This window comes from Zootoca vivipara, chromosome 7 (assembly GCF_963506605.1).
Source record: "Zootoca vivipara chromosome 7, rZooViv1.1, whole genome shotgun sequence".
In the NCBI taxonomy this organism is placed as follows: domain Eukaryota; kingdom Metazoa; phylum Chordata; class Lepidosauria; order Squamata; family Lacertidae; genus Zootoca; species Zootoca vivipara.
The window spans coordinates 9,362,409-9,385,713 of NC_083282.1; the positions used below are offsets into that span (position 1 = coordinate 9,362,409).

At 46.7% G+C, this 23,305-nt stretch overlaps 1 protein-coding gene across 1 annotated transcript in view; it reads right to left on the reverse strand.

The window, feature by feature from the left end:
- Nucleotides 1-2,088: 2,088 nt before the first annotated feature.
- ADCY10 (adenylate cyclase 10) overlaps nt 2,089-23,305 on the reverse strand; it is a 65,238-nt gene continuing 44,021 nt past the window's right edge. The window contains exons 21-31 of the mRNA XM_035123567.2: nt 21,217-21,448; nt 19,345-19,452; nt 17,001-17,176; nt 15,421-15,580; nt 13,588-13,792; nt 13,413-13,509; nt 11,704-11,819; nt 9,157-9,274; nt 5,226-5,421; nt 4,181-4,369; nt 2,089-2,283 (exon numbers count right to left, since the gene is read on the reverse strand). Coding sequence (XP_034979458.2) covers nt 2,089-2,283; nt 4,181-4,369; nt 5,226-5,421; nt 9,157-9,274; nt 11,704-11,819; nt 13,413-13,509; nt 13,588-13,792; nt 15,421-15,580; nt 17,001-17,176; nt 19,345-19,452; nt 21,217-21,448 — 1,792 coding nt within the window. The remainder of the gene's footprint in view (nt 2,284-4,180; nt 4,370-5,225; nt 5,422-9,156; nt 9,275-11,703; nt 11,820-13,412; nt 13,510-13,587; nt 13,793-15,420; nt 15,581-17,000; nt 17,177-19,344; nt 19,453-21,216; nt 21,449-23,305) is intronic.

Here is a 23,305-nt window from a genome sequence, read left to right on the forward strand (position 1 = left end):
CCCTGAACGCTGAATTCCCTTCTTGTTTTCATTTATTTTATCTCCCACCTCGCGGGGAACAACAACAACAACAAACAAAATTTAATAATAATTTTATTATTTATACCCTGCCGAGCAACCTTGGGGAGCATAAGAAATTGTAGAACGTTAGACATTAAAATTTTCCCGATACAGGGTTGCCCTCTGATGTCTTCTGTAAGTCAGATAGATCTCCTCTGATTTTTATATGAATATAATAGTTGCTGTAACTGTGATTGTTAACCTTGGGAATGCCTTTCCCACCTCCTGTTTTTTTGGGGGGGGAGGGCATTTCTCCCCTTCCTTATTTAATTCCCACAACCCTGAGATGTAGATTAGGCTGAGAGGGGGTCAGTGGCCTAAAGTCGCCAAGTGAGCTTCATGGCCGAGCGGGGATTCGAGCCCTGATTTCCACAAGTCCCAGTCCCAACACACTGAGCACCACACTGTGCTGGCTCCCTGTCTACTTACCTGGGGAAAATATTCCAAATATTCCAAAACAAGGCTAGATTTAGGATGCTACAGCCACAGGGTGTCACTGTTGTATTTATTCAGTGTCTGTCCACATGGCATTTGGGAAGACTGGCAAACTACAGTAATGCCAGTGTACTGGAAGAAGCAAAGATCAGTGTTGAAGCAATGATTCTTCAACATCAAATTTGTTGAACTGGTCATGTGCGGATGCCTGATGGTCGTCTTCCAAAGCAACTATTTTATTTCAAACTTAAAAATTGAAAGTGTAATGCTGGTGGTCAACAAAAGATGTTGAAAAACTCTCTCAAGGCAAATCTTTAAAAATGTACGGTAGTATAAACACTGACAACTGGGAAACAGTGTCCTGCAAGCGCTCCAATTGGAGAACAGCCTTTACCAAAGGTGTTGTGGATTTTGAAGACGCTCAAACTCAGGACAAAAGGGAGAAATGTGCTAAGAGGAAGGCATGTTTGGCAAACCCTCACCGTGATCAACTTCCGCCCAGAAATCTATGTCCCCACTGTGGAAGGACATGTGCATCCAGAATTGGCCTCCACAGTCACTTACAGACTCGCTGTTAAGACCATGTTCACGGAAGACAATCTTACTCAACTACGAGTGATCGCTAAAGAATCCACTCAGGGGAATCTCTACGACTTCTGGTACCATTCCAGTATAAGATTTGGAGCCACAGGGAACAATGCCCTGTTGTATATGTCTTGCATATGTCTTGTCTGGAGGCGGTTGGAGGATGGATGGCGGCAAACTAAAGTTGAATCCTGACAAGACAGAAGTACTTTTCTTGGACATGGTGTGGGTGGGTGTGGGGGATTCCCTGATCCTGAATGGGGTAACTGTCCCTGAAAGACCAGGTGCACAGCCTGGGAATAATTTTGGACTCACAGTTGTCCATGGAGGTGCAGGTCAATTCTGTGTCCAAGGCAGCTGTCTACCAGCTCCATCTAGTACGCAGGCTGTGACCCTGCCTGCCTGCAGACTGTCACGCCAGAGTGGTACATGCTTTGGTTATCTCCTGCTTGGACTACAGCAATGCACTCTACATGGGGCTACCTTTGAAGGTGACTCAGAAACTACAACTAATCCAGAATGCGGCAGCTAGACTGGTGACTGGGAGCGGCCGCTGAGACCGTATAACACCGGTCCTGAAAGACCTACATTGGCATCCAGTATGATTCCGAGCACAATTCAAAGTGTTGCTGCTGACATTTAAAGCCCTAAATGGGCCTCAGCCCTATATACCTGAAAAAATCTACAGGACTGGGGGGAAATGGAATCTGAAGAATCAGTTTGTTCAGAAGCACCCTCAACCAAGGGAAAGCAGTATATGTAGGTTTGGGGTTTTGTGGAATGAAAGCATGAAAATATGCTTAAATAGAAATCATTTTCTCATTTCAAAGTTTTACTGAAATCAACATTGCAGAAGCTGAATTTCAGTGTTCTGTTGCAAGGTTTTATGGGATGCTATCTATTTGAAAAGATAAAGTGACGAGGAAATGGGATGGACAGGCTAAATATTAGAGTTTAGCAAAGGAGGAAAGGATTTGCTGAAAAGAGTTGGTGCACTTGAGAATTCTCTCAGCTTATCTCTTCCTCACTCACTGAGGATGGGAATGGATTGTCTATGTCCAGCTCTGGCACATTCAGCAGATACTTGTTTTTATGGAAGGCTCCCATGTCTTTCTCTGCCCTTCCTACTTCCCATATGGGAAAATTAGGAGCCGTCTTTAACCAGTAGTCTTCCATGGGACATTTTCCAGTGAACCACCACTCCTAGGAGAAATAAGGAAACAGGAACTGCTCAGAATGTTACTTGAGAGAGTCCGTTTGGGAGAGAGAGAGGAGCAGAGAGGAATCCATTCGTCTTTTGCCTGGTACTATCTCTACCTCTACAGCTCTATCTGTTGATGGATGGCCATACCGATTCGGCCCCGGACACACTGACCAGATGCTTGGAGGCTGTGGCTGGATGGTTCCGTGGGAGCCGACTGAAACTAAATCCTTCGAACACAAAGGTCATCTGGCTAGGTCGGGATGGCATGGGGATGAGGGACCAACTCCCTTCTCTTGCGGGGGCCCAATTAGTGCCATTGCCTTCTGTTAAGAGTTTGGGTGTAATCCTCGACGCCTCCCTTTCTATGGAGGCGCAGGTTACTACAACAGCTAGGGCAACATTTTTTCACCTTTGCCACATTAAGCAGTTGCTCGCTTACCTTTCCCGCCCCAACCTAGCCACAGTGATCCATGCGACGGTCACCTCCAGGCTGGACTACTGTAATTCGCTCTACATGGGGCTGCCCTTGAAGCTGTCCCAGAAACTCCAGCGGATGCAGAATGCTGCAGCGAGGCTCCTCACGGGGTCCCTGCCATGGGAGCATATTCACCCAGTGCTTTTCCAGCTGCACTGGCTCCCGGTGGAGTACAGGGTCAGATTTAAGGTGCTGGTTTTGACCTTTAAAGCCCTTTACAGCCTAGGACCCTCGTACTTACGGGACCGTCTCTCCCGGTATGCCCCGCGGAAGACCTTAAGGTCCATAAACAGTAATACCTTAGAGGTCCTGGGCCCAAAAGAAATCAGATTAGCCTCAACTAGAACCAAGGCCTTCTCAACACTGGCCCCAACCTGGTGGAACGCTCTGTCTCCTGAGACCAGGGCCCTGTGGGACCTGATTTCTTTCCGCAGGGCCTCTAAGACAGAGACCTAGCATTTGGCCTGGAGCCAACCTGATCCCCCCCCCCCAATTTTCCCTTTCTTTTTCCCTTTTGTATGAGGCTGCATTTTTAATTTTAATTTTAATGTATTTAGTCTTGTTGTTGAGTTGTATTTTAACTAGTTGTTTTATATTTGGTGTTAGCCACTCTGAGCCCAGCTTTGGCTGGGGAGGGCGGGGTATAAATAAAAAATTATTGTTATTGTTATTGTTACCTGTCATGGGCTACACACTGGAATCGTTACACAGTTGTGAAAAAGCCACTTTCTGGCCAGCACACATCTCTGCTTGGTGGGAATTGACAAGGAACATACCCAGTGCTATTTTTCTAGGGAAAGAGGTGTGAGAACTCACCATGAATTCCCTCCTTGCTGGAACTGAGTTCCAGCTAAAGAAAAATTCCGAGCATACCACATGGAAAAGAGCAGGCTGCACAAGATATGAAGCCACTCTGATGTTTAATCGTGTGCAATTGAGGTTTTTTAAAGTTGTTGTCTTTTTATTAAGAAATACAGATCAGTCAAAATTCCGCACCAGCCATGCGATACTGTTTATCTAGTCGTCTCCCAGGAATATTGGCCCAATCTCAGGCCTATTTCATTTACTCCCAATCTGCTACATACCACCATGTTATTCTTGGTCATCACAAGTAATAATAATAATAATAATAATAATAATAATAATAATAATAATAATAATTTTATTATTTATACCCCACCCATCTGTCTGGCTTTCCCGGCCACTTTGGGCGGCTTACAACATATCTAAAAACATAATGAAAACATCCTTAAAACAGGGCTGCCTTCAGATGTCTTCTAAAAGTCAGATAGTTGTTTATTTCCTTGACATCTGAAGGGAGGGCATTCCACAGGGAGGGCGGCACTACCGAGAAGGCCCTCTGCATTGTCTATTAGCCCTGGAGAAATATTTTTTACTGACTGGTGATCTCGAGACTTTACCTTGGTAATTTCCAGCCAGGATTGCTCCAAATGGTTTCCATACACCTCGCTGTCCTCAAATGCCTTCTCAAGGAAGCTTTGGCTGTTTTCATCCTGCCCAAGCATCAGTTGGACGTAGGCCTTCATATGGTAAACCCTGGAATAGTAGATGGGGCTTGTGGAGCACTGAGTACTTGCTTGTTCCAAATTCTAATGGGAGCAATAGGAGAATCATGCCAGGCAGAGTCAGAAGGACAACGAGGTTGAATAGGAGAAGAAGGTTGGGAAGCAAAGACAAAACATGACTTCTCCCTTTTTAGTTTGCACAACACAGGGAGCCAAACTGCTTTCCAAACCGTGGCTTGCGATGAAGCCCTCACCTCACTAAAGACAAACTGTAGCTAAGGTTTGTTCTTGGCTGTAGCTCAGGGTTAGCGAGGAGATAGCGTAACCGCAGGTCAAGCTCAGGCAATAAACCTTGGCTTAGCTCAGTATGGTGAGGAGCAAAAAGACCCAAGGAGAAGCAACATAGCCAATCTCAGAATCAGCTATTTGGTGGCCATTATCTTGTATTTAACGTGTTGCAAAAGTGTAGTCTCAAGAGGCTAAGGGAGACAATACATGCTGTGACTCCTATCTTTTGGCGCACCTGACCATTAGGTCCAATCGTAACCGACTCTGGGGTTGCGGCGCTCATCTCGTGTTATTGGCCGAGGGAGCCGGCGTACAGCTTCCAGGTCATGTGGCCAGCATGACAAAGCCGCTTCTGGCGAACCAGAGCAGCACACGGAAACGTCATTTACCTTCCCGCTTGGAGCAGTACCTATTTATCTACTTGCACTTTGACGTGCTTTCGAACTGCTAGGTTGGCAGGAGCTGGGACCGAGCAACAGGAGCTCACCCCGTCGCAGGGATTCGAACCGCCAACCTTCTGATCAGCAAGCCGTAGGCTCTGTGGTTTAACCCACAGCGCCACCTGCATCCCTAATTGGCACACTGTAGGGGACTCTTAATTCCGGTACTTGAGACGGAGGAAATTTCCAGAGCCCACCTCCAAGCTCCTTACTTTTATGATCTTGTTGCGCATCTCAGGAGCCTTCTCGGGCCTTTCCTCGATATATTTTCTCAGCAGCAGAGCCTCACACTCCACAAACTTGCAGAATCCATGGTTAGCATAAAGCGAAGCACTCGTTCTCCTCACCAACCTTCTCGCCTGTTCAAACAGCTCGATGAAGTCATCCCACTCTTGAAGTCTGCCAAACCTGTAAGATGGAGCGATGTCAGTTACAAGTGGAGAGTCTTCTTTCTAAAGCTGTAGACCACGGGTGTCAAACACAAGGCCCGGGGGCCAAATCCGGCCCGCCAGACCTCGTCATGTGGCCCGCCGAGCGCCCCAGCCAGCGGGACCCAGCAGTGGGACCTTGCTGCTGAAGCGCCGCGCCAACAAAACACCGACAAACAGCTGGGGCCGGGGAAATGCTTTTTGCCCCTGGGTCCCTTCGCGCTCTTTTCTGGCGCTGAATCAAGGCGGCGACCCTCCCTTCCCTTTCTTTCTTCCTCTCTCTCGTTCTTATTCTTTCTTTCCCTCTCCTTCCTTCCTTCTTTATCTCTGTCTTCTCTCCCTCTTTCTTTTTCTTTCCTTCTTTATTCCTTCTTTCCTACTCTTCTTTCTCTCACCTCTTTCCTTCCTCTCTCCCTCCTGCTCCCTCTTTTCTTCCTTCCTTCCTTCCTTCCTTCCTTCCCAACTTTCTTACTCTCCCTCATTCTTATTCTTTCTTTCCCTCTACTTCCTTCCTTCTTTCTCCCTTTCCGTCTTCTCTCCCTCTTTCTTTTTCTTTCCTTCTTTATTCTCTCCCTTATTTCCTACTCTTCTTTCTCTCCCCTCTTTCCTTCCTTCCTCTCTCCCTCCCACTCCCTCTTTTCTTTCTTTCTTCCTTCCTTCCTTCCTCCCTCCCTCCCTCTCCCTCTCCCTCTCCCTCTCCCTCTCCCTCTCCCTCTCCTCAGAAACATAGGATGCTGCTTTATACTTCTGGCCCTTAAACCCTGGAACCAGGAGAGCAGCTTCAGTGAGTCAACCTCAGCCAGTCCCTTTGGTGAAGGGTGGTGGCTCACTGGTAGAACATCTGTCCTGCATGCAGAAGGACCCCAGTATCTCCAGGTACTAGTAGCTCTGCAAAGGTCCTGCATGAAACCCTAGCGAGCCTCCACCACCCAGTGCAGTTACCAAAAATCATTTTTCAATAAATTGTACAATAATTGTACATTTGAATATCTACTTGCCATTATTCTGACTATGTTTCTGCTTTCAGAGCTAGTTATTACTTACATTATTACAAAAAACAGTAATAATTGAATGCAGTGACAATAATTTATGACAATAAAGAGTGGACACATAGTCCTACAGATACAACCGGCCCTTTGAGGGTGACCAAACTGCTGATGCGGCCCCCGATGAATTTGAGTTTGACACCCCTGCTGTAGACTCTAAGTTCCAATTTCCAGCTCACAAAAGGACAATAGACCTAAAATGCTGTCAGAGGTGGATTTTGGACAAGTGACCAGATTCCCCACAAAGGGTTCAAGGGCCAAGTGGACGCCTTCCCGCCATCTTCCCAAAGGTTAGTAAGCACTTGCTTTGGGAAGGGGGCTACAGCGTGAGGGTGCTGACATGTCCTAGAATCCTCCCTCCTGCTTCCCAAAGTCCTGTATGTGCCTGCCCAGCTTAGGGAAGGAGCTGGGATGGCTCTAAGACCCTCCTAGAGCCCCTGTGCCTCCTACCCAAAGCCCAGCGCCCTGCTTACTGTGCTTTGGGGAGGCAGTGGGTAAGGGACACATTAGATTTTGGCCTTGCAGAGGGTGCCCTATTATCAAGGTCCACCCTTGATGCTGTGATATTTCTGTTTCTAAAAAAAATCAATTTTTATTAGATTTTCACTTACAAATCCATCATATCAAACCAATTATTCCAAATTATACAAATATATATCTATTAAACCAAATATTATGCCAAATTATAAAAAAATTTGCTTCCCCATGCTTCAAATTCTGAGGCTTCTGAATATCGATAATTGCTGCCATTCTAATCAATGTTCCAAGTTCTTTCCAATCCTTTTAATTCAACATAGTCCAGATCTTTTCCAACAGCCTTTGAAATATTTTCAGGCGAAATTTACCACAAAGCCTGTGTTTCTGTGAAGATTTTTCTGTCCAGCTTCCCCATAAATCCTTGCATTCTTTTTTCTAAATTGGGATGTTTTCCAAGCTCCACCGCTTATCACAGACAGACCACATCTTAAAGATCCAATAAGTCATGTCCAGGCTTCTGTTCGTTAATTCCTCCGGTCGTGGATTCGCAGTCTTTCCAGGCAGGGTCAGCCAAATCCAGATATTAACACAAACCCATGGCTTCCCCCGCCCTTTGACTGCTTTCCACTCCCCGGCCTCCATTTTTAGCGAGCTCAATTAAAAGTGTGTCACAAGTCATAAATCTTCTTAAAACCATCCACAAAGAATTTTAACAGAATTGATATAACCACCTTAGGGAAGCTTTCATCTTACAGGCTTATCTAAACAAATTCAAATAAATCCTCTATTGTATGTATTTCAATGTCCACACAGTTTATACTTTTATAACTTCTCGCTTGTTCTAGGTACTTTAGACAGTCCATCCAGGGAAGGTGTTAAGTGTAATTTTGAAACATAAAAGTAAAAAGTTCACTTCCCTTTCTGTTCGGTCCAACGTAGTATTTTCTTTCTTGAAGCATGTCCACTAATTTAAATCCAATTATTCCTCTTAAATCATGGGCTCATGCACGAACAGGGTGGCCTCCAGGAGTTCTGCCCCCCACGGGTGCTCGGCCCAGGCCCCCCAACCCCCCCCGAAGGGTCGGAGTGGGTTAAGGGGCATCTGCGGACCAGCGGCCCCTCCCATCATCCCGGGAGGGTGGGGAGACTGCCTACTACCCAAAGCAGCCGCCATATTTCCCTGTGGGAGTCAGGAGAGATGTTACGGGTCAGCCATTTCTCCCGACGGGCACGAGCGGAAGTGATGCTTTGAAATTTCAAAGGTTGCAAGCGCCTCACATTACCTTCAAGTACATCTGTGCAACTGAAAAGCCCAACCTCAAACACCGCCCCCTCCAAACAGAGTGGCAAGTAAACATAGTACTGTATTGCCCCTGGAATAAATGGCTAACAACATGGAAATTAGTGTGTGTTGCTTAAATATTTTTCAGCCTTTTTCGCCCATGACATTTTCTTTCTTTCTAAGAAACTAGGCAAGTGACGCCATTTTCCGGGGCAGGCCCCCCCCCCCCCAATTCTTTCTCTCTCTCTAATTTTTATTTGATTTTCTGTTTTGCAATTAAAAAGCTCGTTTTACATCCTTCAAATATCAATGACTTCTCTTCTTCTCTTTCCACGGTATTTTGCATATCATAAATCCCTGCATATTTTACAAAAACTATACCATTCCGTATTCCATTACTGCGTCCATCAAAACTTATTTACACTGTTGAATTTATCTTAATGCTGCCAACATTTTGAAGTGTACACAGTTTCCTCCCATATATTCAGTAAACGTTTTCTTTTTTCTTTTTTTTAAAATAATTTTTTATTAAATTTTATAATCTTCTCTAAACGTATGTTCTTCTTGTTCTCTTATTCTATATGTTAGGTCCCCAAGCTGCGCATATTCCATCAGTTTAAGTTGCCATTCTTCTTTAGTTGGGACCTTGCTCATTTTCCGTTTTGGGGCTAACAAAACATGGGCCACAGTAGCAGCATACATAAAAAAACCTTTTCTGACACCTGGGAATTTCAGTCTGAATTACCCCAACAAAAAGGACTCTAGTTTTTTTGGGTTTTTTGAAAAGTACTTTAAAACTCCCCCCCCCCAATTCATTATGGATTATTTCCCAATACTCTTTTACCCTTTTACAAGTCCACCACATGCAGTCTTAATGTTGAGATGAGAAACAATGAGTGCTAAACTTTACCAAATCGCCAGAGAAGAATACAGGCCAAGCATGATGCTGTTTTGAGACATAAGTATGCAGTTCATGTGATTGTTCAAAACAAAGTCCAGGCAGTAGTCAAAGGACTTACAGGCAAAACCTGCAAAAGGAAAGACACCCGTAAACAGGCAGCCTGCCTCTGATCAAATGCCCAAAGGTTATGACAAAAGAATTGGAAGACAACTAGTTTGGAGAAGGACTCAGCTGGACTGGTTGTTGATGGCTTCCCATGGGAGCTAACAATATGTATTGATTATCTGTAATTGTGGGATGAGATAGCAGTCAAGTACAACATTCCTAGAGTGGACATGAAAGGGGATGATTGCTCCAGCCAATAGAAAACTTCCTGTTTCCTCCTCAGCTGGGACAAACTTCCTCTGCATGTGACTAGAGGTGGGTGTGACCTTACCTGCCCAGATGACAAAAGGGCAAGGCAGGCACCACTCTCTCTTTTCTCCATTTTTCCCCCACCATGTGAGCAGCAGTGACCGCCTGTCTGCAGTCACTGGGACTAACTCCGATATGGGGTAGTTCCACATTTATATACTTTGTAACCTAAGTCTGCCTTTAGGGATCCATCTGTGAACTGAATGTGTGAGTAAACTTATAATACTTTACACAAGATTGTGTCGTGTCTATTCTTTTTAAGGGGGAGATAAGGAGATTACCAGGAATCCTATACTGAGAAGTTTAAATAAGCTTGCAACAAGCTATCCGCTGTGTGTTTAAAAGGGGGAATGCACTCTGTTAAGAAAAAGGGACTTGCTAACGCAAGTTAGGAAGGATATTATTAAACAATGTATCCTCTCCTGCCTCCCTGAACATTCCCACAGTAATTGCAATACATGTTTGGAGCATGCCTACCTGCTGACCTGTCACCCCTTCTCACAGATGTGTGTGTTTGCATGTGTTTGTTGCAATGGCTAAATTTTATATTTTTTAAAAAAGAAAATATTTACGGTATTTGGTTTTTCAAATTAAAGTTTTACAATCACATATCCAACATACATCATAAAAACAAGATTCCATAGAATCTCCTGGACTTCCCTCCTCCCCTTTGTGGATCCTATTGTTAGTCTTTTCCTCTGGCACCTTTTATAATAATCCAAATCTTTTTACATCTCCATTATATCCAAAATTCACCATTAAACTGCAAGTGTTATTCCAATCCATAGTGGCTAAATTGTATATTGCAGAGTGTGCAGTCTTCTGGTTTAATGGGAAAACACACATATTTTTGGCTCAAACGGGTCATACAAAAACTACAGTTTTCTATAACTACACGTCAGGTTAAGGGACCCAGGTGGCGCTGTGGTTAAACCACTGAACCTAGGGCTTGCTGATCAGAATGTTGGCGGTTCGAATCCCTGTGACGGGGTGAGCTCCCGTTGCTTGGTCCCAGCTCCTGCCAACCTAGCAGTTCGAAAGCACGTCAAAATGCAAGTAGATAAATAGGAACCGCTACAGCGGGAAGGTAAACGGCGTTTCCATGTGCTGCTCTGGTTTGCCAGAAGCGGCTTTGTCATGCTGGCCACATGACCTGGAAGCTATATGCCGGCTCCCTCGGCCAATAATGCGAGATGAGCGCGCAACCCCAAAGTCGGTCACGACTGGACCTAATGGTCAGGGGTCCCTTTACCTTTACCTTTACACGTCAGGTTAACTTAAAAGTTAGATGAAGACAAAACCTACTCTTTGATTTCTAAGCAGCTAAGTTTGCACTGTGTCCTTTAGTTGAGAACTACCCAAACTGTATATAGAAATTTATTCATGTATGTGACTACAGCAGCAAGAATGTTACTTGCCCAAAAATGGAAAGAAGGAAATGTCCCAGCAAAAGAATAATGGGTACAAAAACTTATGCAGAAACTTGCCAGAAAAATAAGAAAGCAAGATAACAAACTTTTTGTAAAAGAATGAAAATGGTTTATTGAATATTGACAAACAAATTGCAAACAGATAAGAACATTGGCAGGATTCTTATAATAACCTGCAGTTTCGTAAGGGTATATATTTAAAGCAGATAAATAAATGAACAAATTAAGGTTAATTTGGATATGCAGAAAATAAAATTAAGGAACTGCAGAAAGAGGGGGAAGGAAGTTTTGAAATCTTAAAATGACTGTAAAAATATTGAAATGTATAAACCTGAAAATCATAAATAAAATTAAAAACAAACAAATAAAAACAACAACGGGTAACACAGGGCCCCTCCTATACATACAGTCTCACGAGGAATGAAATAAACGTACGCAGTGCTTTTTTCTGGGGGGACACAGGGGGACGTATACCCCTAAACATTTTGTGAATTTAAGTTTAGCCTCATTGAGGGGCAGTATTTCAATATGAGTAGGAAAATGAGAGTACTGTACCCCTAAAGATATTACTTTAGAAAAAAAAGCACTGAACTTATGGATTTCAATGGCGCTCACCAGAGAGGTGTCGGAAATGAATTCCAGTGAGTTCTGGCTGGGGAAAAAAAAAAGCCTTGGCATGCCAGCCACATTGTGATAAGTGCACAGTTCTTACCAGCATAAAGCATGACATCGAGACAGCCGGTCACAAAGAGGGCCTGCCCAATGACATTATCATCTCGGGTGGATAACTCCCCCAGCCAGCTCAGCACATGCACAGAGTCCTGGTATCTAGGGAGAAGCACAAGGGGGGGAAAGTCTCTCCAGGCAATTCTGGTAAGGTACTGCAGTTCTTCCCAAGGCTGGCTTGGTTTGTTGTCCATCATACTATGCAGCCACTGACTTATCATAGCTGTGCACTTCATGTAGGCTTTCCAAACTGTTGCCCGGAGCGCTTTTTTGTGAGAATGCAAAAGCTGTGTTGTCCTCCTTGCAATGCCATTCACAAGAAATAGAATGTGATGGGCTTAAAGGTGACTTGAACCCAGTGCCGGCTTTACGTATAAGCTAAACAAGCTATAGCTTAGGGCCCCATTCTCTTGGGGGCCCCCAAAAAAATAAAGGAAAAAACCCACTAGATGTACATTTCCAAAATATAAGATAAAAAACAAATAAAATAAAACCTACATACAGCAACAGTGTTTTGTGTTGTGTAGGCTCCTATGATGTAAGTCAAGCATCCCCAAACTTCAGCCCTCCAGATGTTTTGGACTACAATTCCCATCATCCCTGACCATTGGTCCTGTTAGCTAGGGATCATGGGAGTTGTAGGCCTAAACATCTGGAGGGCCGCAGTTTGGGGATGCCTGATGTAAGTCATGGGCCGCGCCTGCTAGCCTGCTCCCTCAAATATCACTGGTTTGCTCATTTCTATATACAGTGGTACCTTGGTTCTCAAACTTACCGGTAATCGTATTTGTTATGTCCAAATGACTTAAGATACCTATTAGGTCCATAAATTACAGTGGTACCTCATGTTACGGACGGGATCAGCCCTGAGTGCTCACTGGAAGGACAGATCCTGAAGCTGAGGCTCCAATACTTTGGCCACCTCATGAGAAGAGAAGACTCCCTGGAAAAGACCCTGATGTTGGGAAGGATTGAGGGCACAAGGAGAAGGGGATGACAGAGGACGAGATGGTTGGACAGTGTTCTCGAAGCTACAAACATGAGTTTGACCAAGCTGTGGGAGGCAGTGGAAGACAGGGGTGCCTGGCATGCTCTGGTCCATGGGGTCACGAAGAGTCAGACACGACTAAACAACAACAACAGCAAGCTAATGAACAATCTGCATGTAACCAGTAAGGAATGATCTGCATGTAACCAGTTGGGCAAGCCACACAAGCTAGCTAGCTATAAATTAGATGGTTTGGGGCAGAGTTTTTAGAAGCTCATGTATGGCGGCTGTGTAAACTGAGGCTACCTCAGGGAGCTTCCAACTGGCAGATTGAAGTGCTTGCTTAGTTTTTGAACAACTTAGTTCTCGAACGTTTTGGCTCCCGAACGCCACAAACCTGGGAGTGAGTGTTACGATTTGCAAACTATTTTTGGAAGCCGAAAATCCGACGTGGCTTCCAATTGGCTGCAGGAGCTTCCTGCAGCCAATCAGATGCCACGCTTCGGTTTTCAAAGTCGAATGGACTTCCGGAACGGATTCAGTTCGACTTTCAAGGTACGACTGTATACTGCTTGCTGTTTAGAATAAAATCTTTAATCTTCTCACTCACTTGTGCTTTATATTACTTCTGAATCTCATTTTAAAAGAACCACTGTACATTTGGCAAGATATTTAGTCAACAGTGGGAGATGCATTAGGCAAAGTACCTTGTCCTGAGAAAAAGAGCATTGAAAAGGTCGTTGAGAACAATGCAGTCGAGTTTGGGCTTCTTCAGTTGCACACACAGCTCATGTGCCCGATAACCTGAAAAGAAAGCAATGCATAAAATTGCCACTCTTTCGATCCCGAAAGTCACATTTGGGAGCCGGCCGGCTGACTTACCAAGCTGGACAGCTAAAGGCAAGTTCCCCAAGCAGAGCTTCATGTAGGCTAGTGACATTGCCAGCTTAGCTATGATTAAGAGCTCTTCTCCAACAACTCGAAGGTGTGTGCTACGCCGGATAGCCATTAACTCATATTTCATCCATTCATGCTGGTGGCCCATCAGCTGACAGCAGAGTGAGAATTCCATGTAGGAGGAGATTATCTATGGCGATGCAAACAATAAGACAAGTGAACTTCGTCATCTGTTGAGAGCTCTCGATCAGAGAGCACTCGAAATGGATTTGAGGAAGCACCTTGATAGACCAGAAGCCCTCTGAATTGATGCTGTTCTTCCCTTGACCCTTTTCATTCTGACTTCCACCCCAGGGAGAGGGCCAAGGGGGGAATCAGTGGCCCTGGTAGGTGAGTAACATTTGTCTGGAGATGGCCCAAGTTTAGGGTCCTGTGCACACCCAGCCCAAGGAGGACAAAGGGCCAGTGACAAAGCATGAACCTCAGGGAGCTGCTGAGGAGCTGTAAATGCCTAACACATACACACACACTTCTGGTGGCTGGGCAGCTGGTGCCCCTCCCTGGACTTGTTGGTAAGGTAAAGGTAAAGGACCCCTGGACAGTTAAGTCCAGTCAAAGGCGACTATGGGGTTGTGGCGCTCATCTCGCTTTCAGGCCGAGGGAGCCAACGTTTGTCCACAGACAGCTTTCCGGGTCACGAGGCCAGCAGGACTAAATCACTTCTGGCGCAGCGGAACACCATGACAGAAAGCAGAGCGCCCGGAAACGCCGTTTACCTTCCTGCCGCAGCGGTACCTATTTATCTACTTGCACTGGCGTGCTTTCCAACTGCTAGGTTGGCAGGAGCTGGGACAGAGCAACGGGTGCTCACTCTGTCATGGGGATTCAAACCGCTGACCTGATCGGCAAGCCCAAGAGGCTCAGTGGTTAGGGCAACATCTACACTCCAAAATCAAGTACCCTCGTCTGACGGTGTAGCACATACCCTTCCCCATCTTTCATCTCTGGCACAAAACCCCATAAATCTCTACCCCCTTCCCCCACATCGGCCTCCTGCCCCCCTCAGCTAATCCTGCCACTCCTCAGAGCCCTGCTATTCCCTGACATTTAAAGGTGATAAGCCTACAGTGGTACCTCTACATACGAATTTAATGCGTTCCGAACGCACATTTGTAAGTCGAAGAAAATTGTAAGTCGAATCCCATAGGAATGCATTGGGAGAAAAAATTCATAAGTAGAAGCAACCCTATCTAAAAATTCGTAAGTAGAAAAAATCCTATCTAAACCGCATCCAAGATGGCGGACGGAGCTCCATTCGTAAGTAGAAACATTCGTAAGTAGAGGTACCACTGTACTTCTGAATGATGTGGTCAGTGTGACCTTATTTGACTAGAGCAGTGTTTCCCAACCTTGTGCCTCCAGATGTTTTGGGACTACAACTCCCATCATCCCTAGCTAGCAAGACCAGTGGTCAGGAATGATGGGAATTGTAGTCCGAAAACAGCTGGAGGCACAAGGTTGGGAAACACTGGACTAGAGGGTGCATTGCTTTTGGAGAAACATAGAGCTAGGTGTGTCCTTTTGGGCCTCTAATTGTCCAGGAGGCTTTCCCCTCTTTTAGACAGCTTAGATTTTGCTATGCTGGTCCTTACTCCCATATTGACCAAGTTTGATCATTGCAATGCCTTCTAAAGTGAGCTGCCAGTGAAGATGATTCGGAAGTTTCAGTCGGTGGCAAGTGCTGCTGCACACCCCACGGGCAAATTTTCCCGTGAAGGAGCAGCCGGTAAAAAGCCAGGAGCGAAAAGCTTTCTGTACCTGGGACTCGTCTTGAGATTCCTCTGCGCAGTTCACATTCATGAGAGCTGCTAAGCGGGAGAACTTTTTGCTGCTGGTGGCAAGATCCAAGCTGAAGAGCTGCCACAGCAGGGAAAGGCAGTGCCCTTGCTGGTACAGAACAGCTAGTTTCTTCTCCCTGCTATAAAAGATACCACAGGAGTACAGAGGATCAGAAAGCCTCCAGCTGCCCGCTCTCCTCACAATCCCCCTTATTATCTTTGAGATAATCCAGGAAATTTACTGGTGCAACAAGCCCGCTTACCTCTTTTGGTGTGGCAGCATCTCAGGGTGGCAGAGGCTCACCCAGGACCCCAACGAGAGAGGCATGGCCTCAATGCTCCCTTCTTGATGGCCTCCACCACCTATCAGGAGCCAGATCCTAGCCTGCATCCCGCTTTGGCGAATGGGGATGCAGGCTCGGACACGGGCTGTGCCAGGGGGCGGAGCTGGCGGAGCAGGAAGGTTTCCCTTGGGTCCGCCCCCTGGCCATTTAAATAGCCCTCACCCAGGGCCGTGCCTACTTTCCTTCATCAGGTTCCCCTGCCCACCCACCTACCCTCGGTTTAAGCTGTTAGTCAAGGACTTTGCTGTGGCTACAGCGGCCGGCGTTTTGTGGGGCAGGGTAGGAATTTGTCCACCGGGCTAATTGGTTCTGACCTGGTGGTTTTGCCTACCTCATAGCAACCATCACAACCGGTTGGGCATTGGGGCAATCCTTTGCCTTGGGTGGAGAGGAGGTTGTAGTCTCCGCCTGCCCCTCCAAATGCTGGGGTATCCCGTTAAAGGGATCTGGGGGGAGTGGACATGTCCGCGTGCCCAGGCAGGACCAGGGGCAAAGGCACTTCCCCAGACAGCGGTCCCTCTGGGGGGTCACCCTATTTGATGTAAGTCTTAGGAACCCCCACCTGGATTGACTTATGCATCATAGCCGATGGGACAGGTTGGAGTTACAAGGGTGCAAGCTGACCTGTCTTGCACCAGGCGATGTGGGAGCACAAACATAGGTGCAGATGCAGAGGAAAATGTACAGTGGTACCTCCAGTTGTGGGTGGGATCCGTTCCGGAGCTCCCAGAGGGACCGCTTCTCCACATGCACGCACAGCGGCAGACTGCTTCTGTGCATGCGCGTGCGGTGAAACGCTTCTGGGTTTGCCGCTGTCGCAACCCAAAGTTTACGTTACCCAAGGGTAGCATAAGCCAAGGTGCTACTGTATTTCGCATCCTCTCTAAGAAGATGAGGAACAATTGTCCATCCTATGCACAGTGACTGGGATAAAACCCAATCCAACACCTTACTCTAAGGTAGGTCTCAGCTAAGAGAAAAGTTTATGGCCCAAACAGCAGTTGAGCAGTACAATATGCTGCCTAGAGGGGGACAGAGTTGAAACAATTCCTCGACTTGAGAAGCTTCCTACTAGTAGAGGCTTGACAGGCACCCAACTGTAGGTTACATGAGATCTCGCCGGTGGACCCGTTGATCCACAATACCCCTTTCAATTCTATAACTCAGCAGCACATCCACTCCACCTTCTAAAAACAACTTGCCAGAATCACCATACCCACTGGACATTTGCCAAGAAACCGGCTTCTTCTGATGAGACCTGTGTTTGGACGTTTCCACCATGGACTTGATAAAGGCTCCCACAATGGTTATTGGGAAGCGTGTCTTCAATAAACTCAAAGCCTTCTTCATCAGTTTTTTTGCCAGATTGATTTGACCCATGTTGTAAGAGACCTACAGAGACGTGCAAGAGACAACAATGCAATGGCTATTGGCGAGTTCTTTCGTATCACCTGATAACTTTGCTTCTCGCAGTGAGGTAACCAGCAAAAGGCCCTCGGAGCTGGACCTCAGTGTCCGGGCTGGATGATGAGGGTGGAGACGCTCCTTCAGGTATACTGGGCTGAGGCCGTTCTAGGGCTGTAAAGGTTGGCACCAACACTTTGAACTGTCCTCGGAAACATACTGGGAGCCAATGTAGGTCTTTCAGGACCAGTATTATATAGTCCCGGTGGTTGCACCCAGTCACCTGTCTAGCTGCCACATTCTGGATTAGTGGTAGTTTCTGGATCACCTTCAAAGGTAGCCATGTTGCAGTAGTCCAAGTGGGAGATAACCAGAGCATGCACTACTCTGGCAAGACAGTCTGTGGGCAGGCAGGGTCTCAGCCAGCGTACCAGATGGAGCTAGTAGACAGCTGCCCTGGACACAGAATTAACTTGCATCTCCATGGACAGCTGTGAGTCTAAAATGACTCCCAGGCTGCGCACCAGGTCTTTCCGGGGCATGGTTACCCCGTTCAGGACCAGGGAGTCCCCCACACCCACCCACCCCCCTGTCCCCCCAGAACAGTACTTCTGTCTTGTTGGTATTCAACCTCAATCTGATAGCTGCCATCCATCCTCCAACCACCTCCAGACACTCACACAGGACCTTGACCGCCTTCACTGACCTCCCCCTGAATCCCAGACACCTTGTTTAACGCATGGACCTGCAAGAGAGCCTCTTGGGCACATCTTTTCATGGGGGTGGGTTGATATGGGGCAAGGAGTATTGCATTTGTGCAGCAAGACTCCAACGGAAATAATGTTTGGCCATGATCATCCATGTTGCCTACGCAGCGGTTGCGAGTATGTGACTACAAGAGGGGCTGCTGGAAGAAGCAGAGTGAAGTTGCTCATAAAAGTGAATACCACTACTTAATTTTTGCAAACAAAATCGTGGGGTGTCCAGCAGCTCTGTTCACCACACAGCAGCAACGACTTCTGTAGGAACTATTGTAGCCAGCTTTCCCAGAGGGGGTGAGAAAAAGAAGGAGCTTATTCAAGGGGTGGGAGCTGGAGGTTATCCCAGTGTGGAATGCCCAAGAGATGGGTTACCCTCAACCCCCCCCCCGGAGGGATAGATCAGTTGGTGGAGCACAAAAGTCTTAATCTCAGGGTCGTGGGTTTGAGCCCTGCATTGGACAAAATATTCCTGCATTGCAGGGGGTTGGACTAGATGATCCTCATGCCCCCTTCCAACTCTACAATTCTATGATTGCAGGGTCTTTTCCCTGCCTCCATGTAAATTAGTGGCTCCATTAGTTCCTATGGGGGTGGAGAAACAGCTTGTGGGAGGAGCAAAAAGGTTAAGCCACCCTCACCGGTCATCCCATACTGTCCAGTATTAACCCATTTGATTTTTAAGAATTGAGAAGGTTGGTATTTTAAAAACCCTTCACTGCTTAATGAATAGCCATTTCAATTTTAACAAATAACTTGAGTGGAATTTACATCTCGGCCTGCACAAGACTTCTGAACGAGCAACTGGGTAGGAAATGATGGATTGATTTAAAAACAGAAATGTGGGGAAGGGGGGGGTCATACTTGAGAAGAAAGGGAAGCCCCATAGCTCTAGCCCTCAGGCCATCTCTATAGGCATGTGTGCACCAAGTGATAAGGTGCACATTGTTAGTTCTATATGCAGAGCAGCCATTAAAAACTAATATAATAGAATTGTCATGTGTGTAAGATCTATTAAAGCGACACAAATAAATGCAATTTAGAAAGCACAGCATCAGCCCCCTCATTAAAAGCAGTCAGCTCCCAAAAGACTGTTGGAAGAAGGAGGTCTTTGCCGGCTGGTGAAGCTGAAGCGACAACAAGGAAGGAACCAGTCGGGCATCTCTAGGGAGGGAGTTCAAGAGTCTGGGAGTAGCCACCGAGAAGGCCCCCCCACCCCAGGGTGCTTGTGAGGGTGGCGGGACCAAGAGACAGGTCTCGCCTGAAAATCTCAGAGCCCAGGGAGGTTCCTATGAAGGAATACAGTCTTCCAGAAAGCCTGGACCCAAGCCATGTAGGGCTTCGTACTTCAAAATCTCCACCCTCCCCGTATCAACCAAATCCAGCAGGTCCTCTTACCTCTCCCTTGAGGCTGTGCAATACTGACTCCTCAAACAAGCTAATGTTTCTTTGCTTGGGACTCACAGATTTCAGCAGGAGCTCTGCTGTGTTCAGATACGTAAAAGCCTCAAAGAAGGACAACACAGAATAGAATGTTTACTTCCTTGATCCCTGTTTACACCCATCCCTTGCCCATATTCCAGTGCATCTGGGGTTGTGCTCGGTGCACACACTCTCCATTCATCAGAGGAGTACGGGGAGACGGGCGAGGGGGCAAGATTTTCTCTTTGCCTTTCTGTCAAGTCCGCTCACCCCAGGAACTGGAACTTCAGTGCCCTTCCTGATAGGCGGAGGGAGCATAAGCCCCTGCCGCCCATCGGAAACCAGATCCTAGCCTGCATCCTGCTTTGGCGAATGAAGCTGCAGGCAGAGATTTGGGCTGTGCCAGGGAGCAGAGCTGACGGAGTGGGCTTCCCTCGGGTCTGCCCCTTGCCCATTTAAGCAGCCTACACCTGTTTGTTCATTCGCCAGGTTCCGCCACCAACTCGCCCACCCTCGGTTTAAGCTGATAGTCAATGATTTTGCTGTGGTTACAGTCATCGCCACTTTATAGGGCCGGGTAGGAATTTGCCCACTGAGCTAATTGGCCCGGTGGTTTTGCCTACCTCATAGCAATCATCACAACTGATTGGGCACTGGGGCAATCCTTTGTTTTGGATGGAGGGGTAGTTGTAGTCTCCGCCTGCCCCTCCAAACGCTGGGGGATCCAGGGGGAGTGGCCATCAGGGCCGTCTTAAGCCCATCCAGCGCCCTGGCGCTAGGTCCCTCCAGTGCCCCCCTCCAGAGCCTCTCCAAGGGCCCGGGAGTGCCAAGCGGACCACGGCAGCAGCGGAAGGCCACCTCCGAGGACTCTGCGCTGCGCCTCCTTCTCGTTTCCCCAGCGCTGGGTTCTGTTCAGTCAAGTTTCGCCACCAGCGCGCGCACCGCGGGACCAGCAAGAGCTGCTTGGGCGCTGGGGTCACCCTATTGGACGCAAGTCTTAGGAACCCCCGCCTGGATTGACCACGCATCACTTCTGGTGAGCGGGCTAGAAGTATTTAGATTGCCCCATGCCCATGCCAAACCTCTTTCATCTGTATTCAATAATGTTGTGGCCTGTTTTGACCCAAAACCAGTCTTAAAAGGTAAAGGGACCCCTGACTGTTAGGTCCAGTTGCAGACAATTCTGGGGTTGCGGCGCTCATCTCGCTTTACTGGCCGAGGGAGCGGGCGTACAGCTTCCGGGTCATGTGGCCAGCATGACTAAGCCACTTCTGCAAACCAGAGCAGCGCACGGAAATGCCGTTTATCTTCCTGCTGGAGCAGTACCTATTTATCTACTTGCACTTCGACGTGCTTTCAAACTGCTAGGTTGGCAGGAGCAGGGACCGAGCAACAGGAGCTCACCCCGTCACGGGGATTCGACCAATCTTATTGGTCTTATTGGTCTCTTATTTATATGGGTTGGGGTATGGGGAGCCCGGTGCTTGGTCCTGCAAGGCTCGAATAGTTGCCCAAGCCCAAGCCTTTTTGGTCCATTGACAAAACTGACCCTCTCACCCACTCAACCAACAGAAGAGAGGGAGAAAACTCACCGTGCATGGGAAACTGTCCTGTAGCAGAGTAAAATAAAACTAGCAACAGATCTGTTCCCCACATGGTGCTACAGATAAGAGTACAAACTTCTATCATACACAGCTTTGCCCTATCACTATCCTGCGGCTTGGGCTTTCACAAAAACTTGACACATGCAATGTTGTGCATTTAGGGTAGCCTCTGACTGTGGAGAAGGAGAGAGGCATGAAGGACATGTGCAGCTGGAGTGGGGAAGATGGAGTAGGTCTTACTCACCATATAATTGTTGGAAAGGTGGACATAACCACATGCAGACTCCAACAAATAATAAAGGGCCCGAGCAGTATCTTCCACAGCAACGCAGTGTTGAGACAAAGGGATGGTGATGTACTCCACAATCTCTTCACATTCACAGGAGCTCAAGTTCTTGATTCTTTTCTTGCCCATCTCAGTAAGCATGATGATTTCATCCATCCTCTCTAAAAACTTCATTTCTGTATCTTCCGCTCTGACCAAATAGGGACAGTAGGGGGGAAATCTCAGCAACTCCTAACGTATGCTTGGCTCCTCAACCCAGGACAGAAAGACTTAAGGCTCATCCACACCTACCTTCACTCCTGATTTCTGATATTTAGAATATACTGGACCCCATTACGTTTGTTTTAAAAAGGACTAATTACAGTGGTACCTTTACTTACGAATTTAATGCATTCCGAAAGCACATTCGTAAGTCGAAAAAAAATTGTAAGTCGAATCCCATAGGAATGCATTGGGAGAAAAAATTTGTAAGTCGAAGCAACCCTATCTAAAAATTCGTAAGTAGAAAAAATCCTATCTAAACCGCATCCAAGATGGCGGACGGAGCTCCATTTGTAAGTAGAAACATTCGTAAGTAGAGTCCCATGGACTGCAGGAAGATCAATTCATTCATTAGGAAATGAATTGATATCCATTCTTAGGAAATATCCATTCTTAGGAAATCAGCCCTGGGTGCTCACTGGAAGGACAGATCCTGAAGCTGAGGTTCCAATACTTTGGCCACCTCATGAGTAGAGAAGACTTCCTGGAAAAGACCCTGATGTTGGGCAAGATTGAGGGCACAAGGAGAAGGGGACAACAGAGGATGAGTGTTGGTTGGACAGTGTTCTTGAAGCTACCAACATGAGTCTGACCAAACTGCGGGAGGCAGTGCAAGACAGGAGTGCCTGGCGTGCTCTGGTCCATGGGGTCATGAAGAGTCAAACATGACTAAACAACTGAACAACAAAAGCAGGCATGCCCAAAGTCCATTTTGGGGGCCTAACCCGGCCCGCCATTTGGTTTAATCTGGCCCCTGTGGCAGTTTATTTCCTGGGGTGAAATCCTAAAAAACCCTTCACAATTTCAACCCTAAAAAAAGCTCAACAACCCCAATCTTAAAAAAGGTCAACAATCTTGGTTGGCCCTTTGGTCAGCCCTCACGGCCCTTCACTTCATCAAATCTGGCCCTCTTTGAAAAAAGTTTGGACACCACTGATCTACGGTATCTAACTGTTGGATATACAATAGGGATAATGCTTCTCTAAAATAGATGTCTTTTCATTGTCCTATATGGAAAGATTTTTGGCAGAAGGTAACCAAAACTGAAGCGAAAGCGGGCTGGGTGAAAGCCAGCTCTCTGAAGAATCTCAATCTCTCACGGCACAAGGGGGGAAGACGAATTCCTCACTGGAAGAGTAGTTAGTTGAACCTGTCAGTCCAAAAATTAGATGAATGGGACAGGTCAAAGACAGAAGGAAAACCAATAAACGTAAGCGGAGAAAGTTCAGGATATTCTGCAGGAGCCGGAAGTATTCTTCAGAAGACTCAACTTGATTGTGATTTATGGATGCTCTGAGAGAGAGCGGCCAGAGGCTAATTGCTTGTATGCAATAAATCTCCTGGCACCACTCTTACAAATACTGTAATAGGTTGAGATCTGGCGAAATACAATAACAACTTTGTAAAGTATACAGTTTTGGGCCCCCCCCTGCTCCCTTTATTTCCCTCTACACAGGTGATGTCCCCCCCCCCCATTTACATCTCATCATGTTTAGTTCCACATATAACTATGTACTTATTGAACTTTTTGAAAATTAAATATATAAATAAAACCTTTGCTCCTCATTTCTAGGTACAAGTCCAGGCTTTCTAGGTCCAGGTCTGAGACTCCCACCCCCTTTTTTTGCCCCAATGAAAATCAGCTCTTTACCACTGAGTTGGAGCAAACAGCAATCCGTGGAAAATCCAAGTTGCTGTTTCCTCCAGTTAAAAGAATCTCGTGAAAATTCATCAGCCTTCATGTGCAAATTTCTCCTAATCAACATTCTTATTTGTGCTTTTGCCT